Source organism: Pelophylax lessonae (genome assembly GCF_965119305.1).
Source record: "Pelophylax lessonae genome assembly, chromosome: 1".
NCBI lineage: Eukaryota > Metazoa > Chordata > Amphibia > Anura > Ranidae > Pelophylax > Pelophylax lessonae.
Window position 1 is genome coordinate 335,979,135 of NC_138768.1, and position 23,065 is coordinate 336,002,199.

At 38.5% G+C, this 23,065-nt stretch overlaps 1 protein-coding gene across 2 annotated transcripts in view; it reads left to right on the forward strand.

Annotated features, from left to right (window-relative positions):
- DIRAS2 (DIRAS family GTPase 2) overlaps window positions 1–12,984 on the forward strand; it is a 65,748-nt gene extending 52,764 nt beyond the window's left edge. For both annotated transcript variants that reach the window (XM_082243475.1, XM_082243474.1), the window contains exon 2: window positions 12,197–12,984. In XM_082243475.1, the coding sequence (XP_082099601.1) occupies window positions 12,235–12,834 (600 nt within the window). In that variant the 5' untranslated portion in view covers window positions 12,197–12,234 and the 3' untranslated portion in view covers window positions 12,835–12,984. The remainder of the gene's footprint in view (window positions 1–12,196) is intronic.
- The last annotated feature ends 10,081 nt before the right edge of the window (window positions 12,985–23,065 follow it).

The following is a 23,065-nucleotide window of genomic DNA, read 5'->3' on the forward strand; positions in this document are numbered from 1 at the left end:
GAAAAGCTTCTATCCAGGCTATTTGGATAACAGATGGAGGGTCTCTACACCACAGCAGATCTTGTCTTCAGGTCTTCAAAACCAAGATGAATGCTTCATATTCTTAGGGGGTCCCACAACTGGACTTTGATGCAACATTTATCTGGAGGTATCTCTATTAATAACTATATATTATTATTATTATTATTATTATTATTATTATGCTGTAGGATTCAAATAGCACCAACAGTTTAAACAGCACTTTACAACATAAGGGTATATATGCACAATTCCACCAGGACTCTTGGATATATGTACTATTATAAATCTTTTCTTATATAAAGCTTGTAAGCTTGTATTACTTTCATGCTGGAGTGCATCTATATGCCTACAGTTAATTTTATATGCTGGTTGCAGTAGCAACTCTACTTCCAATTACTTTGATTAGATTATTTGTTCATTTCCCAGGTAGGGAATCCCCTCTGTTCACAGAGGCACTGTCCTGGGTGCAGGCACTGCCAACTTTATTATCAAACCCACTCTCAAACTTAGTGAAGGTTCTGGTTCTCTTATTTAGCTACAGGTTTAAACCAATCTCCTGTTTGTGGAGGGCCATTTTAACATAATCACACCCCCCTCCCCCGACCCCACAAAAAAAGGCTACACGAGTTTGTTAAAGCGGAGTTCCACCCTGGAATTTTTTTTTTTTTTTAAAGAATACCCCCGGGACAGTCAGGGCTAGTGCATTCCACAATGGCTAGCCTCTGATCTGTCCCGGGTTGCACTTACCTGTTAGGACAAATACTTACCTTGAAAAAGTCTTGTCCAGCGCTGCCATCTCAGGTGTGGGCAGCTTGAAGCCAGCGCGATCCTCTTCAGCGTCCTCTTCCTTCTTGTTCAGTCCCACGATGCCCTGCGCCGGCCCCGCCGTCACTTCCGGGCGCGCGCGTCATCCCTCCACAGCTTCTGGGCATGCCCAGAAGCTGTTTAGAAGGAAATGACGAGCGCGCCCCGGAACTGACGTCGGGGCCGGTGCAGGCGCAATGATTCCTTGGAGCGATGACGTTCAGCTCCCAGGAATCATTGCAAAGCCAGGAAGTGACGACGGGCCGCGGCCGAGGAAGGAAGTAAGGTAAGTATATTTTCTTCTCTACAAGGTAAGTAAAAAAAAAAAAAAAAAATGCGATTATCCATTTGTTTTTCAGGTGACCCGGAGCAAGAAGATGGAGGTAAGTATAAAATTAGGGTGGAACTCCACTTTACATAAACTTGGTTCCTTTATGATGATAAAAAAATAACATGTTTTAAAAGCCTATAAAAGGTAGGCAATAAAAGGTATGACCCAAATTCCAAACTTGTTGCACCATCTAAACTTGACTAAAATAGTACAACAATCTGCTATCTTTTAGGGCTTGTTCACAACAATAGCATTGGGCTGCTTTGCTCATTGCAGTTCCATCGCAAGAACAAAGCAAATAGCATGTTCTGTAATGTCAGTTTACACCAACATGCTGCATTGATGTGTGCTTAAAAAAATGGGACAAATTGCATTTTTACGCAGTGCAGCAAGTTGTATCACTCGGCAGTGCATTAAAAAAGCATATAAATTAGTAAAGAAAAAAAAACAGGAGACCTCCACCTGTGCCGCATCCAAAATATTATATTATACTAGTATAAATTTGCAGGACATGTCCTGCCAGTATATGGATTTTAATGGCATCCGCATGAGACGAACACAATTATCTAAAAAATATAACAATCTTTATTTACAACATTATAAAAAACAAAAAAACGCCATTGCGTACACAAAGTGTAATAAAATCATGTAGTATCATGGGTTGTCATATGATACGTAAACCCCAATTAGGACCACAATACAAGCACCCCTCTATTGTTGAGTGTATCCTATCACTTATAGCTAGAAATGTGCAGGTCCTTATCTGCTGGTCAACACATTTTGCTAGATGCGTGGCTTCCTCGGGACCATCTTATTCTGCTAAATACAATACAACATGTGTTACTTATTGCATGTACATAATCTAAAAAAGGAAAAATGTGCAGTGCAATGCAGTATAAAATTGCTTATTCATGTGCATTATGAACATTAAAAAGAGCTTTTGGGCTTGAAACCACCATTTGTTTTTAGATTAAATACGTTGCTGCTGCCCTTTTTTGCTAATAAATTATTTTTATACAAAGTACTTTCTGAAGTCCTTGGTCCAGGACACATTTTGCTGCAATATGAATTATGAGCATGCTAAAGCATGCATTGTGGTATAAAAGAGCTCTAAAAGAAGGGTTAAATAATTATATGCTATGTATATGCTCTAGGAAGGTATGGGTCACTAGGGTTTAGTTTCCTGTGTGAATTCACCGTTAATTAAGCTCTTTTAACCTTGTTATACCTACAGTTAGCTAGGGAATTATTAAGGAGGTTTGTTTATTTAGCAATAGTCAGATGTATAATAATGCCATGTAGCCACACATGGGGTTTGTGTCATGACATAATGTGAAGATAGTCATGGTCATTTACAGTCTTGCTGCTTAGTTACAGTAGACATGAGCTCCTGGCTATAAAATGCTGAACATATGTTATGCTTGATTTCTGACGACAGCAAATATACAGCTTGTTTCCCTGCTTGAAAGCTTCGGTATAGCTATAAAAGGCGCCTGTGACTGCACCTACAGGGACAGTATGTTGGCAACACGGCATATTTATTTACAGTAGCTGCAGCCCTAATCTGGACACAAAAATAGCTTCTTTTAAAACTAGATTAGAAACACTATAATAGTAATAAGTAGAAAGCAGAAGCTCAAATCAGTACTCTTAAGTGTAAACATATGTGGAAAATGCAGTAAAAAAAGATAGCTTACCAAGAAAACAGGTAATGATCTACATATTTTCTAAAGGCATACAAATATTTGTGAGAAGAGGACACAACTATCTAATAACTTAGTGAAATAGCTAGAACATAGAAACAGAAGAGTAACAACGGAAAAAGTCCAAATGGACCATTGAGTTTGACCCCACTGAAAAGTTTTTCTAAAACGTTGTTATGCAAAGTTCCAGTTTCTATATGTGTATAGAGCTGTGTCAATCCTCCATTTTTTACTAAGTTTCAATATTATCTGTTGGTATCTATCTATAACATTTATATATAGAATTTATTATATATATTTACTTTGACTTAGTATGAATAAGTATGGTCTGACAATACATGCACATCTACTTTGTTTTTGCTTATTTAATAAATGTTCTGTTTAACCTGCTTATATATGATATATAACACACTTTATAGACCCAGTCTGGGTAATGTGGCATGGTAGAATCTATAAGTAGCTTAACTTTTCATTACAACACAAAAGCTGAATGAAACATTTACTTCAGATTCATGCAATTAAAAAGAATGGTTTCCAGTCTTTTAATGTGTACGAAGGCATTGGCTTTCTCAGTGGTTTTAAAGCCTTAAGGTTTTTTGTTTTTTTTTACCTTAGTGCAGTCTATGCATTAAGGTAAAAAGCCTTCTGTGCTGCAGGATCCCCCTCAGCCCCCCTTTATGGTTACCTGAGCCTGATCTTGATCCAGTGATTTGCACAAGAGCAGCAGCTCTCATTATTGTCACCCTCTTTACTCGTCAGATTGATAGCAGCGGGAGCCATTGGTACCCGCTGTTGTCAATTAAATGCTGTGATGAGGGAGCAGGGGTGGGGCCGAGCCACCCGGTCTGTGTCTATCTGAAACAGAGACTGAGCACATAGGGATTAGACATTTGACTAGCAGCATTTACCACTGCATGCAGTCTTTACTGGGATTGTACTTATGTGAACCACTGTAAGACTGGGCCCCAACACTACCCAGCTGAAAAACTAGGGCAGAGAACTGTCTCCCCAGATAGCCCATCTACAAGGCTTTTACTTGCTGCTTATAGAAAGGGGTACCTCTGTAGGAATGTCTGGGTTTTAGCATTCATACAGAGTGCACTCTAAGCAGTATAGTATACTGGTCGCAGAAAAGTGATTACAGCACTGATTACCATCGCCATTGATATTATCTCTGCCATTTGTAAAAAAGAGACAGCTAGCAGGGATCTTCTTCTTTTTTTCTAAAAAGTAAACTTATCCTTTAATGCAAATTTGCAGATTACCTGGTATATGTTGTAGATAAATCTGGACATATACTGTAGATAATTTTTTAAACTACTACAATGTAGTAGCACCTTACTTGTTCCCGTATGTTCTACTTGTTCCCAAATGTACGTATTGTCATCTACTTTAATCCATTACAATATATTCTATTTCTTTATTCCTAACCAGTCTGATGTTAGTAACAGTGGATGAATATCCTTTTTGCCTAAATCTTCTGTGTCTGAGGGGCTGAGGTCATTAACCAAGTCGAGGAAAAGAACAGGGACCAAAGTTACCAAGCAGCACCTGTGGGAGTAGCGTTACAGGTTTACCAAGTGCAAAATTTCAGCAAAAGAAAAAAATTTGGTTAATTTTAGGGCACACAAATGCAATATACATGCATTATCCAATTTTTTGTGAAATATAAAATATGAAGTTGTAGTGAGTAATTAGATACCCAACATGTAAATCCTTAAACTGCATTAACCAGGGAAGTGGCAATAAACTTTGGTACTCACAATTTTCTATAGACAACATTTTAAAAGTTCCTATAGGTCATAAGAATAATAATAAGCCTAAAACTACTGCTCTCACTTTGGCATGTGCAGCAATATTTAACATGGGTAGCGCAATCACATTTTTGTGTGTTTCTTTTTTTTGAGGGGGGGGGGTTAAGTGCTTGGGTTTACCTTCCTCTCAGCAGTTAAAACCACTTGCCGACCGCCGCACGACTATCTACGGCGGCGGTCAGCCCCTCACAGGCAAAGTGACGTAGGTCTACGTCGCTCGCCTGTGAGGGTTTAGGGAGCGAGCGCGCGCCGCCGGAGGCGCGCTCCCGCTCCCGCGTGGTCACGGACCCCCCGCGCGTGTGACCGGCGGACCCGATCGCCGCCGGCCACTCTGCGATCGGCGGGGGAGAGGGAGAAAGTCAGGCAGCTTGTGTAAACAAGCTGCCTGTCATTCTCCTCTCTGTATGAGAGATGATCACATGGATCTACTATGTAGATCCATTGATCACTCTGCATACAGTTGAAGCCACAGCCAATCACAGTTAGAATCACGCCCCTAGGGACACACACAGCCCCTCCCTCTCAAATAAAGTTAACCCCTTCACTACCAGTGTATTTTTACAGTAACAGTGCATATATATAGCACTGATTACTGTAGAAATGTCACTGGTAACCCCAAAAGTGTCAAAAATGTCAGTCAAGGGTCCGATCTGTCCGCCGCAATGTCGCAGTACCGCAAAAAAAATCGCAGATCGCCGCCATTACGCGTTAAAAAAAAAACAAAAATGACAAAAATCTTTCCCTTTGTTAGTAAAAGCAATAACTTTTGCGCAAACCAATCAAAATACGCTTTTTGCGATTTTTTTTACCAAACATAGGTAGCATAAAACAAATTGGCCGAAAATATTAAAAAATTTTGATTTTTACATTTTTTTTGGGGGGAATTTCATATAAAAAAAAGGGAAAAATATTGCTATTTTTGAAAAATTTACGCTCTTTTTTTGTTTATAGCGCGTGATCAAAAAATCGCACAGGTGATCAAATACCGCCAAAAGAAAGCTCTGTTTGTGGGAAAAAAAGGACGCCAAATTCGTTTAGGTACAGCGTCGCACGACCGCGCAATTGTCCGTTAAAGTCACGCAGTGCCGAATCGCAAAATACCCTCTGGTCGTTTAGCAGCCAAATCCTCCGGGGCTTAAGTGGTTAAGGACTCTGAGGTAGATGCAGAAAACGGGAACAAAAACAGAGAGCAAACTCCTCATAGTGTAAAATTGTTTAGTAGCCTTAATTTAGAAGTCCCTGTATATTGGCTACGCATAAAAGGTTTTAAAAAAAACTCTCCTGTGCGGAGTCCTGCACTGTACTAGGCTGTTTTGGCTTCCATCGCTCCCACTGTACAGTGCGGGAGTCCGCGCGGGAGAGTTTTTTTAAAACCTTTTATGCTTAGTCCATATACAGGTGGTCCCCGGGCTACAAACAAGATAGGGACTGAAGGTTTGTTCTGAAGTCAAATTTGTTTGTAAGCCGGAACAGGTACATTTTTTAAGTGTAGCCCCAGCTAAAATACTAATTTTGTTTTGGATAGCATAAGAAGGGTTCACCCCTGTACCATTTGTTTTGCTGTCTGTACCCCAGTTCAGAAGACTTAATCTCACTTTCTGTCCCTATGACAACTGGATTTTGAAAATTTTGGGCTGTTGTGGAAACAAGGGTTAGTGATAAAGCTTCAGTGGAGACACCTTTTTCCCATGAGAACTCTTACAGAAGTGAATTTTCCTTTCCTAAGGGTAGATTTCTCCTCACTTACTGTTGTCTTCCTCTGTTTATAAGTAGGAGTCGTTTGTAAGTTGGATGTATGTAACCTGGGGACCGCCTGTACAGGGGATTCTAAATAAAGGCTACTAAACAATTTTACACTATGAGGAGTTTGCTCTCTGTTTTTGTTCCCTTTTTCTGCCCCTACCTTGGAATCCATAACTGCTGAGAGGAAGGCGAACCGGAGGACTGGCTGGAGGCTACATCCTGGTCACAGAGACCATTGAAGCTTCCCACAATCCTCTTATCATATGATAAGGAGGATCAACATCATCTGGTGAGTGGGGATTTTTACACTCACCTTTTACGCATGGTATCACCCTCTTCTTTAGTGGGATTTACCTTTGGGATACACCTAATAATCCCAGCAGGAAGAGTGTGCTGTTTTTATTGACTATCACGGAGGAATATTATTGGAACTGTTGTCACAGGACTTTGAATTCATTATAAGTTTGTGTGCACTGGGCTTAGGGGTAACACAATATTTTATGTTGCACAAGCATTTTTATTTTTTTTCACAGTTGTTTTAATTGTTTATTTGTACATTTGGGTTGGTTGATGGTTTATCTACACTTTCAGAGCAAGCGCTGTTGCTTGCATAAAAATGATTGCTTACCTTGCTACTTGCTTTTTACCTGCTTAAAAATCCTACCAGCTTTCCCCTTCTATGTAATGTTAGGGAGGGGGCAGTGGAGTTATGTTTACTATAATAAACTGCAGTCTGTACTGTGCTGGTAGATGTCATTATCAGTAAACATGATGTGTATACTGTCTGTTCTAAAAAAGTATAAAGATCTCAAGGCTTGGGTTGTATGTTTTTACACTTTCGCTCACTATTTATCTTTATTTGCACCTAAGATTGTTTAGAATAGTCGGCTATCCTATGCATAATTCTGCTCCAAAGAAACAACTACATTTTTTATATTTTTAAATATCTATATTTAGCTGTGCTAACAGTTTAAAATTCTACTGCAAGGAACCATCACTTAGTTTGCTTGACTAAATAATTGTGACATAATATTTTAATGTGCTTTTAACAGATGTTTTAGCTTACAGAAATAAAACATTTAAAGATGAGCTCAAGCCTTACCTTGTGCAGTTGTACAGGCTTTTCTCCTGTATTGAAATTGCTTACCTTGATTTCACTGACTACTGTAAGTTAGTAGTCAGTGCCTAACAGCAATGACCTATAATGCCTCAAATGCCACATGAATCAGAAGCTTTGTCTACTCTAAGTAGTAAAACATACTGTAGATGTTCTTTTGCTATGTGAACCGACATCATGTTGATATATGCGAGCATATCATTGCATATTATGGATTAAAGCTATACCTGTGGGATTTAGTAACTGATGATGACACCTCAGTTGGAATCATTGTAGTGAAGTTATGTCAAGTTAATGTGTTAATAATACACTCACGCCACCTCTGTGAATAAATGCAGCTGCTGTCCCAAACCTATTCGGTTGTGTAATGCTCAAAGAACAAATCCACACCAGTACAAAACGTAATATGTAAACACTGCTTGCCTATACAGGTGTTTTGAAAAAGAAAATAATAAAGTGCTCAATCCCAGTGAATTTCCACTCACCAGATAATATTGACACTATTGTCATACGTCATATAGGAGTGAAAAGCGCTTGTGTGGTCTCAATGTATTCTCCAATCTCTTTCCAGTGTCTTTTCCTCTATACCCCAACATTCCGACGGCACGTTAGTGGAGAAAGCAAGAGAAACTTCTCATAGTGTGAAATTGCAAAAACTTATTTTATTGAGCCTCCTTGTAGGTTGGCATACATAAAAAAACGTAGTGGTAAAAAAAAAACTCATCCGTACTGTGTGGTGGAAGCAAGAGCCAGCTCCGTAACAGTGTGCGCTCCATCACACACTAGGAGTGACGCACTGTGTGTTCCAGCTTGACAAGTTTTGTCATTACGTGATATTATCAAAAGTTGCTTGATAACTTCATGTAATGACGAAACACATCAAGCTGGAGCACACGGTGCATCACTCCTAGCATCACTCCAACCTACAAGAAGGTTCAATAAAATGCATTTTTACAATTTCACGCTATGAGAAGTTTCTCTTACCTTCTCCACTAACTCTTGCAAAGCCCTCCTCCAGCCCTCCTCCAGCCTCAGGTACATACAGAGGTATGGACTTGGCTAGAGGAAGAGGTGTTGAACTACAGCAGTAAGGAAAAGGGATTACAGGAATATTATCTACAAGTTTCATCTACTGCAGTGGCAGATGAGACTTGTTGTAAAAGAATAAAACAAACCTGGATGAAGCAGCTGTGTGGGCAGAGCCATGCACTGCTGTACTAAACTACAAAAGTAACAGGATTTCCCTAGAAGATGCACTCTGAAAGTTAGGTAGGTGGGGGAGGGCTTTGAGAAAATGAAATAGTTTATTTTTTCGTATATATTTCTAGGTATTTTGGAAGATACAATGCACAAATTGAGGGAAATCCTGGGGTCCTGTGTACCCAAGTATAATCCCACTAAGTCCGGCTCCCCATTGCTCAATAAGGAGCCTATAAACAAAAAGCCATAAAATTCATGCCTGTTTAAAGATATTATCTGGGCTCCATCACCCCAAGTGTACAGTTTCAATGGAGCACCTTCCTTAAGAAACCCTGACCCTACACTTGTGTGTGTTATTAATGGAGATCTATGGTCACACCACACCCTTTCATTTTATAACATTGCATATTACAGCATTCTAATAACAATACAAACAATAGTTATTTTTGACAATCCAATATAAGCTTACTATAAAATTAATTTTCACATTATGAGTGTTGCCTGTCTACTGGCCATTAGGGATGATCGAACTTTTGAAAAGTTCGGTTCAGCCAGAACACCCGAACTTTCCGAAAGTTCGGTTCGGATTCCAGAACCCCCTTTGAAATCAATGGGACCCGAACTTCTGGAATCAAAAAACACAATTTTGAAGCCCTAAAACCCAATAAATGCCCCTAAAAAGTGCCTAGGGTTCTGGGTCATGCCCCAGGGACTATTAATCACACAAAAAAAAGTTCTTAAATATTGTCGTTTTTGATAGAGAGCCAATTATTGAATAAATTATTGAAAAAAAAAAAGAGATTTCTTTGGATTTAGTGTCTGGTGGGGTCTAAAAAGTGTACCTGTGAAGTTTCAGCTCTGTAGCATGTCCAGAACCAGAAAAAAAAAGATAATTTTTCTTAGAATTTTTAGTAGCGCAGGGATGGGGTTCCGCTCCTTTCACACCTGGGCGTTTTTGTTGCAGGCGTTTATTGGGCGTTTTTGTGCGTCTTTGGAGGCAGGCATGACATCTGAACTTCTGTATATATATATATATATATATTAATTGCAAAATGACACTGGAGCAGCGGGAGTAACAGAAATGCTTCCACTCTATTGCACAGCCCCTCTATTACAGTGCTAGAGATTTGGCGGGGCTATGTTATATACTGGGGGGCGTATTCACTCCTGATTGGCCTCTGGACCCAGTAGTCACTCCAATCTGCTTTTACTGATGTTTCTGGGCCAATCACAGGCTTTTAAAGCCCAGTTCCTGTCCCATTGCATTTTGGGCGGTTCTGGTGGCCGAATTCCGAACTTTAACCGCAAAAAGTTTGGAATTCGGCCAAATTTCGAAACAGCCAATGTTCGGGTCATAACCGATGGTCGACCCGAACCGTTCGATCACCCTACTGGCCATCACTTTCCACAACTTCCTGGACTCCCTGCATGCTTTGCAGTCTCTTCTCTGCTGTTTACTTTCAATATCTAAGGACTATGTATCCCATGGAACATGCTGCCTGCACACAGTGATTCCTGTACTGACTCTGCCTTCTGAACGTCCTCTCAGCAGCTCTATAGTTCAGAAGGCAGCCTGTAAAATGTGGGACACACCAATGCCTACTTACAGGGCATAGTAATTGTTTGTGACAGAATTCAAGGAAATAAATATATGGGGATCTTCACAAACTACGTTTATACACTTCAAGTTCATTCAGACTAATAGGAGTGGGCTAGAAATGACTGAAATATAATGTGGGAATAAATAAATGATTTTACATTTTAAACATAGATATGCTTCATTGAAGCACCTACCCTGATAACCCTGCCATCACCAGATTTGTTGCTGTTGCTGGAGGATCTGGTATCTCTCCTGAGGGTTCATTAGTCCTGATTTGTACATTTTACTACATTTCCTTTTATTATTAACTAATTCCATGCAAGTAATTGTTTAGCACTACAACATGATGCTTGACTCTGTATTCTAATAAAGGGGGCTGTTCAAGGAGGTAGGTAGAGGGCAGAGACAAGAGGCAGTACTGGGAGGTGGGTAGGTGGGAAGACATGAGTGACCTGGGGTATGAGGAGGGGTGTACCTATTCTCTTTGAAAAAGCACTAGTCAGCATAGTACTGATTTTTTGTCTGTGGACATGTGTCAGGTGTGTCAGTACCATTCGGATTGTGGGTCTGTATTTATGTATCAACTGTGTCAGTACGGTACTTACTCCAGGTGCGTCAGTATGGTACTGATTCTGTGTCTGCGGACATGTATCAGGTGTGTCAGTATGGTACTGATTCTGTGTCTGCGGACATGTATCAGGTGTGTCAATACAGTACTGATTTTGTGTCTGTGGACATGTATCAGGCGTAGTAGTACAGTACTGAGTCTGTGTCTCCGGACATGTATCTGGTGTGTCAGTATGGTACTGATTCTGTGTTTGCGGACATGTATCAGGTGTGTCGATACAGTACTGATTCTGTGTCTCTGGACATGTATCTGGTGTGTCAGTATGGTACTGATTCTGTGTCTGCGGACATGTATCAGGTGTGTCAATACAGTACTGATTTTGTGTCTGTGGACATGTATCAGGCGTAGTAGTACAGTACTGATTCTGTGTCTCCGGACATGTATCTGGTGTGTCAGTATGGTACTGATTCTGTGTCTGCGCACATGTATCAGGTGTGTTGATACAGTACTGATTCTGTGTCTGTGGACATGTATCAGCCTTGTTAGTGCAGTACTGATTCTGTGTCTCCGGACATGTATCTGGTGTGTCAGTACAATAATGATTAAATCTCTGTGAACACGTATCAAGTATGTCATTATTGTGATCATATCTCCCAACAGTCACTGATTTACCAGAATTGTCTAAAACTTTTAGGAAAATCCAGGGGTACCATGTACCACAGGGTAATTCCACTACTAAGCATGAAGTACATACACTATATTGTCAAAAGTATTTGGACACCTGCCTTTACACACACATGAACTTTAACGGCATCCCAGTCTTAGTCCGTAGGGTTCAATATTGAGTTGGCCCACCCTTTGCAGCTATAACAGCTTCATCTCTTCTGGGAAGGCTGTCCACAAGGTTTAGGAGTGTGTCTATGGGAATGTTTGACCATTCTTCCATAAGCGCATCCTAGTACTTTTGACAATATAGTGTATATAGTGTAAAAGATAAAGAGGCATCCATGGGGGCTTGAAAGATAAGCAATCAGTGATGAAATTCTATTTAGACATTTTGAAGAAGCACAAGCTTGTTGTCCTTAGGAATGCTTCGGCAATATGATTTAACCACATCTAGATTCCATCTCTCATTTCTGCAGTAAAGTCTAGGATTAATCTAAAGCTATAAACAACAGAGAAACAAACATATTGGCAAAATGTTTTTTTTTTTTTTAAAGTGCCAGAATTACAGTCAGTGAAAAAAATATCCACAAAGCATAGTATTAATGATACTTTTGTATGTTTCTTTGTAGGTGTTTTTCTCAAGGAAGACATCTGATTCATTCTGAAAATGCCAGAACAAAGTAATGATTACAGAGTAGTGGTGTTTGGAGCAGGAGGAGTCGGTAAAAGTTCCCTTGTCCTAAGGTTTGTGAAAGGCACATTTCGAGAAAGTTACATCCCGACAATTGAAGACACCTACAGACAAGTGATAAGCTGTGATAAAAGCATATGTACTTTACAAATTACAGACACCACTGGAAGCCACCAATTTCCAGCTATGCAGCGTCTGTCTATATCAAAAGGACATGCCTTTATTTTGGTTTATTCTGTGACCAGCAGGCAATCCCTGGAAGAACTGAAGCCAATCTATGAACAAATTTGTCAGATTAAAGGGGATGTTGAAAGCATCCCTATAATGCTGGTTGGAAATAAAAGTGATGAAACACAAAACAGAGAACTGGAAAGCTCAGAAGGAGAAGCAATAGCAAAAAAGTGGAAATGTGCCTTTATGGAGACATCAGCCAAGATGAACCACAATGTGAAAGAGCTGTTTCAAGAGCTGCTAAACCTTGAGAAACGCAGGACTGTAAGCCTCCAGATAGATGGCAAAAAGAGCAAACAGCAAAAAAGAAAAGAAAAATTGAAAGGGAAATGTGTGGTTATGTAAAGTCCCATAAATGTGAATGGGATAGAGCTACACCCATTTCAGCATCACCGAAAATGGGACACTAGCATGTTCAACACTTGGCAATGCAATCATTTTAACATCTGGAAATAAATGGCACATGATTTATAGTTATATCGCCTCAGATAGGACTGGGGTTGAAATTGTACTTACTTCAGAGTAAAATTAATTTACATTTTTACAGTGGTCAGTATAATTTTAATAGAACTGATCTCTTGTTTCCAGCATGTTAATCGCTAGAAATGCTTCCAAATTGTTTTTTTTATATAAACATGCAGACTAAAAATATAAATTTGCATGCAAATCATGCATTTTAGCATAAACACAATTAAAAACACATGTGGGGTGTCTGAGCATAGGGATCTAGGTTTTGCATCTGGTAATACAAGCATTGCTGTCCCAATTGTCCCAACTGCGGATTATATTATCTGAAACTTTTTTGCATGTAAACACACACCCAAAAGCAACAATATTCATTTTTAAAGTGCATTTACTAACATGATAAATATATTCAAGGCATGCTGCAATAACATACATTTTTTTTTGGCACTATTTTGGGTTACCACACTTATAATGCTGATTCACAAATCTCTTGTTTGTTATTCATTTTAAACCATAAGTTGCTATAGAAGCAGTATGCAATCAGTTACATGGAGAAAATGATTGGGTGGATGAATTATTTCGTTTGATCAGTTATATTCAATACATTACTGTCTTCTGATGATAAAGAACCAATCCTATATGTTAAAAAACCAAAGTAAATTATTTATATAAAAAAGGTCAAGAAAAAAATGCTGTTCATTGCAACTATTATTGTAAGGTGCTATGTTTCTTTTCTTCAAACCAACTTTGAAATCACCTTGGTTGCAATGAGCAGCAACTCCATTTCAAAATAAACTATAGCCTCAGTTTTTATAACAGAACCATAGGGACTGTCTTCAGCATTTGCTTGACAGCAGTGTAGGATCCCTTTCCTTTACAATTAAAAAAAAAAAAAAAATATATATATATATATATATATACACATTATATATTTATAGATATTTGCTGTACTTCCATTCAGTTTTCTTTATAACACTCCTTGACACACAAATTGGTTGTGGAACCTGTATACGCCTTTAACAGTGGTTTGTAACTGTGCCAATTTTTAAATATTGTGTTATTTTAATTACCCAGTTTAGGTGTTTAAGTTTGTGCTAACATAAAAAAACCATAATGAAAAAGCAAAAACGTCTAAGAAAAGCACATACGTTTTGTATAACAAGCAAACCCTACACCCGTCCCAATTGAAGTTAACTGGTATTGACAGAGGTATGAAGCATGCCTTTGCTAGTTACTAAGGAAAATGTTAGATGCTTAGCGATCTTGTGCATTCAGCAAGTGAAGTTAAAGTAAAGTCAGGTAACATGATCTGGATTCCTGTGCCAGATCAGAGTCTGAAAAGTATTGAAGCCAATGGATCCTCAAAAAAGCCAGACAACTATTATTTCCAATAAAAAAAAAAAATAGCAATGGTAGGCTACTCATTTCTTTCAGTAAGCAATTTCATTTATTTTAAGGGTAATGTGTCTTTGGCAATACAAAATTGCACCTTTTCAACTGAAGTACATAAAAGGCTTTTAAAATGGCTTCAAAAATTTGTAACTAAGGGAAGAATCCTTAAAATATTACAGGGTATGATACAGAATCTAATTTTCCTTGTGCTATGTGTGCAATGTGTCTGGACAGTCTTAGTCCTTTTGTTAAATGCGTAATGTTGGCCTCATTGCAATCAATCTTTGTCTCAGTGATAGCTGCTAAATTGGCCATTAACAGCTAAATATATCAGTTGAAGTTTATGTTCACTGGCAATGTTTTTGTTGCTCATGCTCGTAAATCACAAAAAAAGAAATATTACGTAGATCATTTTATGAATTGTCTTACATTGAATTAGCCCAAGGATTCGTTGGAAATGGATGGAGAGATGTAACACCATGATCTCACATTGGATTGCTTAGTCCTACTTTAAATTTGGCACTGAGGTCAAAGCATAATTAAATAAATGTTTTCTTTTTCATAACCAGACATTGTACTGGAAGGTCATACTAATGCTGGTGTAATAAATAAAGTAAGGAAGAAGCAAAGCATGTTTATTTAGTAAGGCAGTACAAGGTACAGTGAGGATGTGCTGTTTGCCACCATCTATTAAGAGAATTTATTCCAAATTTATTGTTAGGAGTTTCCATAATTTGCACATCTCATTTATACTTTGCACATTTTATTAAAGAAACTCATATGTGTTCTTTGGCTGTTTGTCATTCAAGTGTGATGATTTGATATTGCCTTGAAGAATTATATCTCATGACGTTTGTCTGAACAAACAAAGCTAAGTTCTGTTAATTAATAGATTTCTGGAGATAACTCTACTGCCCTTAACACTCATTGAGGTTGATTTACTAAAACCGGAGAGTGCAAAATCTGGTGCAGCTCTGCATAGAAGCTTCCATTTTTTTTATGTTAATCTTAATGAAACAAGCTAAAGTTAAAAGCTGATTGGCTACCATGTACCGCTGCACCAGATTTTGCACTCTCCAGGTTTTTTAAATCAACCCTAATATTTAGTAAACCCAGTAATCCCAGTAATGTATCTTTACATTAATTATATATATATATATGTATATATATATATATATATATATATATATATATATATATATATACTGTACACTATAATGTCAAAAGTATTGGGACATTACTTTACATTACTTTACACGCACATGAAATTTAATTGCATCCCAGTCTTAGTCCTTAGGGTTCAATATTGGGTTGGCCCACCCTCTGCAGCTATACCAGCTTCAACTCCTCTGGGAAGGCTGTCCACAAGGTTTAGGAGTGTGCCTATAGGAATTTTTGACCAATCTTCCAGAAGCGCATTTGTGAGGTCAGGCACTGATATTGGACAAGAAGGCCTGGCTCTCAGTCTGCGCTCTAATTCATCCCAAAGGTGTTCTATCTGGTTGAGGTCAGGACTCTGTGCAGGCCAGTCAAGTTCCTCCACCCCAAACTCACTCATCCATGTCTTTATGGACATTGCTTTGTGCACTGATGTGTTATAGCTGCAAAGGTTTGGCCAACTCAATATTGAACCCTACGGACTAAGACTGAGATGCCATTAAAGTTTTTATGTGTGTAAAGGCAGGTGTCCCAATACTTTTGGTAATATGGTGTATATATGGACTGATTTTGTTAAATTCACTTGACTAACGCATACTTAAACATCTCTATATATTTGTGCTGCAAAGACCAGTGGACAATACAGGGGTTCATTTACTAAACATGTGCATTGCATCTTCACGTTGAATTTCCATGCAGGTTCAGTGGAAGTTTCAATTTTTTACGACATATTTAGATATATCATGTTCCCATATTTGTGGAGTTTAAATGAACCCAGGCTAAAAGTATTCCTTTATTGTATCTGCACATTAGTATTCTGTAAGGATAACGGATGCTGCTATTGCTGAAGTTTTTTCAATGGGGCAGGTTCCAGGCCTTTACTACGTAATGAGTCACTGACCTTGACAAGTATGCAGGACTTAGTTTGGATGTTTCTCAATTAACGCTTGTCCGAGGTTAGGGTAGGGTGACATCTCTGGAGCCTGCACCTTAGTAAGCAAGGCAGTTATGGCAGGTTCCATATTTCCATCCACACAGATCCTCACTGTGATGTAGCATATGCACTAGTCAAAGTTCAAATAAAAGCAAAGTGTGCAATACCAGTTTTGTGCACAGTGTTCAGTTTTATGGAATGCCAAAGTTAAATTGTTTGAATTATCACAGTCACTTTACCATGCATTTAAGTCTCTAATGTTGATATTAGTTATAGTTAGCTCTGTCCTGGTTGACGTATGTCTCCTATCAATTAGGCACTGGAATATTGCTACCTGTAACCAGTAACAGAACTTATTTCACAATGGATTTATGGGAGATGTTCAAATGCAGCTTGTAGGAGAAACCATACATTACAGGACCAGATAGTGTGGCTTATCTTAATTTAAATGAAAGAGTTAAAGTATATTTAAAGCCAAAACTTATTTTTGTTTATTTTGGATATAGTAGGGGAGGGTAAAAGCCCGGCGGACTCCGTTTTGCTCAGTGGGGGGATCGATCCGCTGATCCCCACTGAGCATGCAGATGACAGGTTCGTATCCGCTCACCGTGCTGAGACGGACCTGTCAGAGCCCCGCTCTCTTCTATGGAAGATCAGATGAAAAAGGACCTCCTGTCCGAACATGTCACTGCTGACATCTGCTGCTCCATAGAGCGTTTGATCAGGTCCGCCTGAAAAACTAACAGGCGGCCCGTGTTAAAGCGGCCCTAGACTTAACAGGATATAGGTTTTTTTCCAATGTGAGGAATGCTAAGTTCACACTGTTGCTGTTGTTGTGGCTCACATTTGCACAGGCACAGCAGCCCATTAATTTGAATGGACTGCTATACCTGCAGGAAACACATGGAAAAAGTCCCTGAGCTATTTTTTTAAATGCAGCTGCATATAATGGTGCTTTGGCACCATGCAGTTTCTCACACCCAAAAAGGTGCCGTATTTTCTGATGCATGGGGGGTGCCATTAAGAACTAATGGCACCCCTGTGCATCTGCTAGAGAGCAGCACATTCTGCCTGTGTGTGCAAGAATGTGTGCGAATTACACACATTCCACATCTGCTACAGTGTGAACCTATGCAAAGTCCCTCTTACACAGGTATCTTTGGAATAAGTGTTGGAAGAGTTCTCCACTATTCTTGTTTAAGTGGCAACTCAAAGTTTTGGATTTACCCTCACTTGTATTCTCATTGAAATTGGTGATCAGGGCAGTTAAAGGATATACATCTCCATAATGGGGACACAGACTTCAATCTAAAAACCTGATAGTGGTTCTAATTCCATAACACACTATCTAAATGAAAAAAAAATGTCTTTAGGTATACTTTAATAATAGAGTATAATAAGATTGTTAATACCAATCAGCTGTGGATTCAGTGCCTCCAGCATTATTTTAAGAAACAAGGGCTATTGTAGAGGGAGCAGTTGCGGACATACCTGTCCAGACCAGTAGGTTCTGTACAGAGGAGGTGTATGCTGGAGGCTTTGTTCCTGTAAAAGAGGTGAACACTCTCTGGAAACCATTGGGAGTACAGCTAAGCACTACATGTCCTAAAATATCTTTTTTTTTTTTTTTTAGACAAACTAGATTTTCTATGTAGCATTGGTTGACTTTTGTATCAGTTTGTTTCAAAGCACACGCTGTATTTTAAACAAACTGTATCTCAATATTTTTTAGGCCAGACTTGCAGAATGTTCTAAAATTAAATATGCAAACATATAAGGCATTCACAACAAGATATCAGATGTAAAATGCAGTATTTTTAACTTCTAAAACATCTTTTATGGGTTGCAACAATGGTAGCAATTAGTTTCCATGTCTGCTAAATTATGTTCACAATTCTCAACAAGAAGTTGTATATTTGACGATTATTACAGTTTCTCGACTACAACTGAGGTTGCATTCAGTACTTTATATTAGTGTGATCCATCTAGTAAAGCACAAAAAGACTGTAATTTCCACAACTGTCCTAGATGTAAAACCCATCCTTTGCACTACGTGTTTCACAGTTTAGTATTTACAGGCTAAGCTAAAGAACAACTATATATCCAAGCACAAAAGGATGGCTGACAGGTCTGAGCATGTCCATTGGGTTTGATTTTCTGACATGTGAAGTCAGTTGAAGTGCAGCGAGGTGAACCTAGATTCCCTCCAAATATCAAGCTCTTTTTTCTTTTTAATTTAGCATGATTGGATGCTTGAAGTAAACGCAGGATTACTTCAATTTACTGCACTTCACCTCACTTCACACTGCAGTAACTCTGGTCCTCTGTATCTGTGTGGCATTTTAATGCTTAAGTCCACTATGTTCTTTTGCAGCATGCTCAACGTGATTAATAGAGTACAAAATTCATAGGAAGAGCATCTTAACCCTTGTAATTAGCAGCCCTTAAGTGTACGTAAAAATCAAAACTTTTTTCTAGATTTAGAAAGAATAGGGAATGGTTAGGACCCAGACCCTGGTCAGTTTTTTGTGTTCAGTTCTGGAGATTGCCCTTAATTTCCTGATTCGGAGACACCATAGGAAAAAAAAAGAAAATCTCTCCAAAGCGAGATAATATCCACTTTTACACAGTTGTCACCAGAACAGGTTTACCCTTTGGAAGATCTCCTCTATCTCCTTTGGAAGATCTCCTCTCCTCTACTCTGATGACAACTCCAAGTTGTCTGTAGCCGAGACAAGGACACATCTCCTTAGCATGGACTCAGACAGTAATACAAACCATAAAGGAGTTCTAAACATTCCACATTGTTTCCAAAGCTATTTTTTTTAACGTTATACACATTTTAAGGTACAAGCAGATTGGAAACGCTCTTTAACATGGCTTAATTTTAACCTATAGTAGAATTGCATGTAAAACCTAATAATTTCAAAAACTGTCCCATCCATATATGAGGCATTCACAATAGAATATGAAATGTAAACTGCAGTATTTTTAACTTCTAAAATATCTTTTATGGGTTGTAACAATGGTACTAATAAGTTTCTATGTCTGCTAAATAATGTTCACAATTCTCAACAAGAAGTTGTATATTTGACTATTATTATTGTTTCACGACTACAACTGAGGTCGCATTTAGTAATTTATATTAGTGTGATCCATCTAGTAAAGCACAAAATGACTATAATGTCCACAACTGTCCTATTTTTATTAACCTGTGTAAGAAAGATCTGTGTACTTACCTATTTTCATCCAGCTCTGGTCCAGTCATGTGATCTGCTGTGTAAGCCAGCAGTGGCTGCAGCCTGCAGGGGAGAGGACAGAGCACTCGACAACAGCTGATAAAGCCTGGAGCACAGCCTGGAGCAGTGACATCACCTATAGGCTTTTATGGCCCACCCCTTGTCAGTGATCCCTCCTCATCCCTGCAGCAGTCACTAGTTGACATAATCTTTCTTACACAGGTTAGTCCGAATAGATGTTAGGAGAGGCGAGGAGACAGTTTTAAGAGTAGTTTTTCATGGAATTCTACTTTAATGTTCTATATACAGAAAATAGGATGTGATAAAAAAAAAAGTCACTATTCATTTCTATCCCAAATAGACAGCAAAATGTTTTGATGGTTATACACAATGCAAGCTAATTAAACAATTGTTTTTTTTAATTTATTAACAGCTCATATGTCATATTGGAGCCTACCTGTCTAGTTACAAATTGACTAAATTGCTAGGAAGGGGTTCTACGAACCAAAGGACATTCAATAGAGACTACAAATTCAAATTGCAAGGTGTATGGCCAGCCTAATGCTACTTAAAAAAAAAAAAAACAGTTACTGTATTTTTCACAGGTGTCAATAGTCAAATTTAGTTTTTTCAGTCGAAGGATAGCCCTTACTTAAGCCCCGTACACACGCGTCTAAAATTGGCAGGGAATTTTCGGCCAACGTCCGATCTGTCGATTTTCGGCTTGTTAGTATGATGCTTCCGACAACCAACTCCGACTTTTCGGCCGAAAAAAATCTGGTGTGCAGACTATAAAATTTTTGTTGGCCATCAACACAACGTCCGATTTTCGTGCAGTCAGTACAGATTTCGACAGGGAAAAATCTGATGAGCAAGTCTGGGCATGCTCAGAGAAGAAAAAACACAAAGAAAACAAACCAACACATGACATCACTTCTGAAGTAGAATTTTGTTGGCCAAGAAAATTTGTGTGCAGTCTAGGCACATTCCAACCAACAAAACACAACTTGGACAAAAGTCGGACGATCGGTCGGCCGATAATCGTTGCGTGTGTACGAGGCTTTAGACTAATTTTGGTTTGATATTACTGATCTCACCAAACACTGAAACGGCTTTTAACATTTAATTTTTAAATAAAAATACATTGGTTCTCTAAAAGATAGTGATTGCCCCAGTAATATAGCAGTGTTCTAAAGAAAGCTAACGTGGGGGTTGCTAAATGGGGGTCTCGGAAGAGGAAGGCCAAAGATGACTATTAGCTAGGACCAGGGGAAATTTGACATATTTTGGCTAAAAATGGAAAGTTGCTTAAAGCTACCTATATACTGTATATGTTTTGAGTTGTATGTTGTATATCATAATAAATGTGCCATGATATTCAGATATGGAAAAACTAATACTTGTCAAACATGTAATGAAACTTTTTAAAATAATTTATAAAAAAAATATTTATTGAATTTTTATGTTTATTTATCTACAGTATATTTTATTTTTAGGGAAAAATGTTATGGATTGTTTCCCTATAGAAAAGGCAGCATTTTCTTTGTGTATTAGCAGAAAATTTTGTAGTGGTTTGGATCACTGCTAAAACAAATAAATATTCATAAAAAACAGATCTTTATTAAAAGCAAAAAATAAATAATGTAAACATTGTAAAATAAAGCAAAACATGCTGGTTTCCATATAACTTTATCATGTTTTATGTATTAAAGCCATGATCTGTTAAAACGTCTTGCATGAATATAAGCAAGGCCAGTAAGCAATACTATATATGAATTCCTACCATATTTTATATCCTTGTATGGTTATTGTAGTTTTTTTGAGTACTATTTTGCATAGAGTATGCTCGGTTTAAATGATTGTTATGCTCTCATTGGTATAAAAAATGCTTATTTTAGTAGTAAAAATGATAAATTGTAGAAAATATAAAATAATATACAGCTTTAATATATTTTATGTTTTTATTTTTTTTTCTTTATGGAATGTATGCAAATGTACACAAGTTCTAATATGTATATAAACCACTGGATATACTGTACATGTAAGATGAATGGCTAATTTTAACACAAGAGCATGATATTTATTACATTATACGGTGTATTATTCAAGTTGTATTTATTGTTGAAATGTCATCTATTTTATTCAAAATACAGATACAGAATTTATCTGTGCCTACATGTTTCTATGTTTCCAGTGCTGTTATGAATATAAAGAATTATACAAAATAAAGTACAACAATTAAGCTGGATACTGTCAGTGTGATTTTAAAGTGTAACTCCAGTTCTGTTGACAAAAAAAAAAAAACTCCAGAAGTGTGAGGGTCTGTCTACATTATAATCACTTGAGCAATATTAACCACTTCAATACAGTGCACTTTTACCCCCTTCCTGCCCAGGTCAATTTTCATTTTTCAGCGCTCTCGCATTTTGAATGACAATTGCGCGATCATGCTACACTGTACCCATATTACATTTTTTATAATTTTTTTCACACAAATAGAGCTTTCTTTCAGTGGTATTTAATCACCGCTGGGTTTTTTATTTCTTACAAAAAAAAAAGAAAAAAGACAGAAAATTTTGAAAAAAAAAAGTTTTTCTTATTTTCTGTGAGTAAATTTTGAAAAGAAATAATTTTTCTCCTTCACTGATGTGCGCTGATGAGGCAGCACTGATGGGCACTAATAGGTTGCACTGATGAGGTGGCACTTATGGGCACTGATGAGGTGGCACTTATGGGCACTGATGAGGAGGTACTAATATGCTGCACTGATGGGCACTGATAGGTGGCACTGATAGGTGGCACTGATAGGAGGCACTGATAGGTGGCACTGATGGGCACTGAGAGGTGGCACAGATGGGCACTGACGGGCAGCACTGGTGGGCAATGACGGGAGGCACTGATGAGCACTGATGGGCAGCACCATCAGTGCCCATAATCAGTGCCCATAGTGCTGCCAGTCAGTGCCCATCAATGCCTAAATGAGCAGCACTGACTGGCAGCACTATGGGCACTGATTTGGGCACTGATGGTGGGCACTGTGGGCACTGAGGGTGGGCATTGATTGGCACTTTATTTTACTTTTGTGTAATCAGGGCACTGATGATCAGTGCCTTGATTACCTGTCCTGGTCTACCCTATGAGGAGGAGCCGCTAATCAGCTCTCCTCGCCTCACACTCTGACAGTGATAGGCGAGTACAGCCGAATAACGGTGCTTCCTCATTTACATGTTACCGGCTTTGATTGGACACAGCTGATCACATGGGTAAAGAGTCATGTTCTTGACTCTTTACCAAGATCGGGGTCGCGCCGAGTCCTAGCGACACGGCGCAGCCACGATCGCCGCTCTGCGCGCCCCCGTGGGCGCACGAGAGAGGCAGTTCTTGTGCG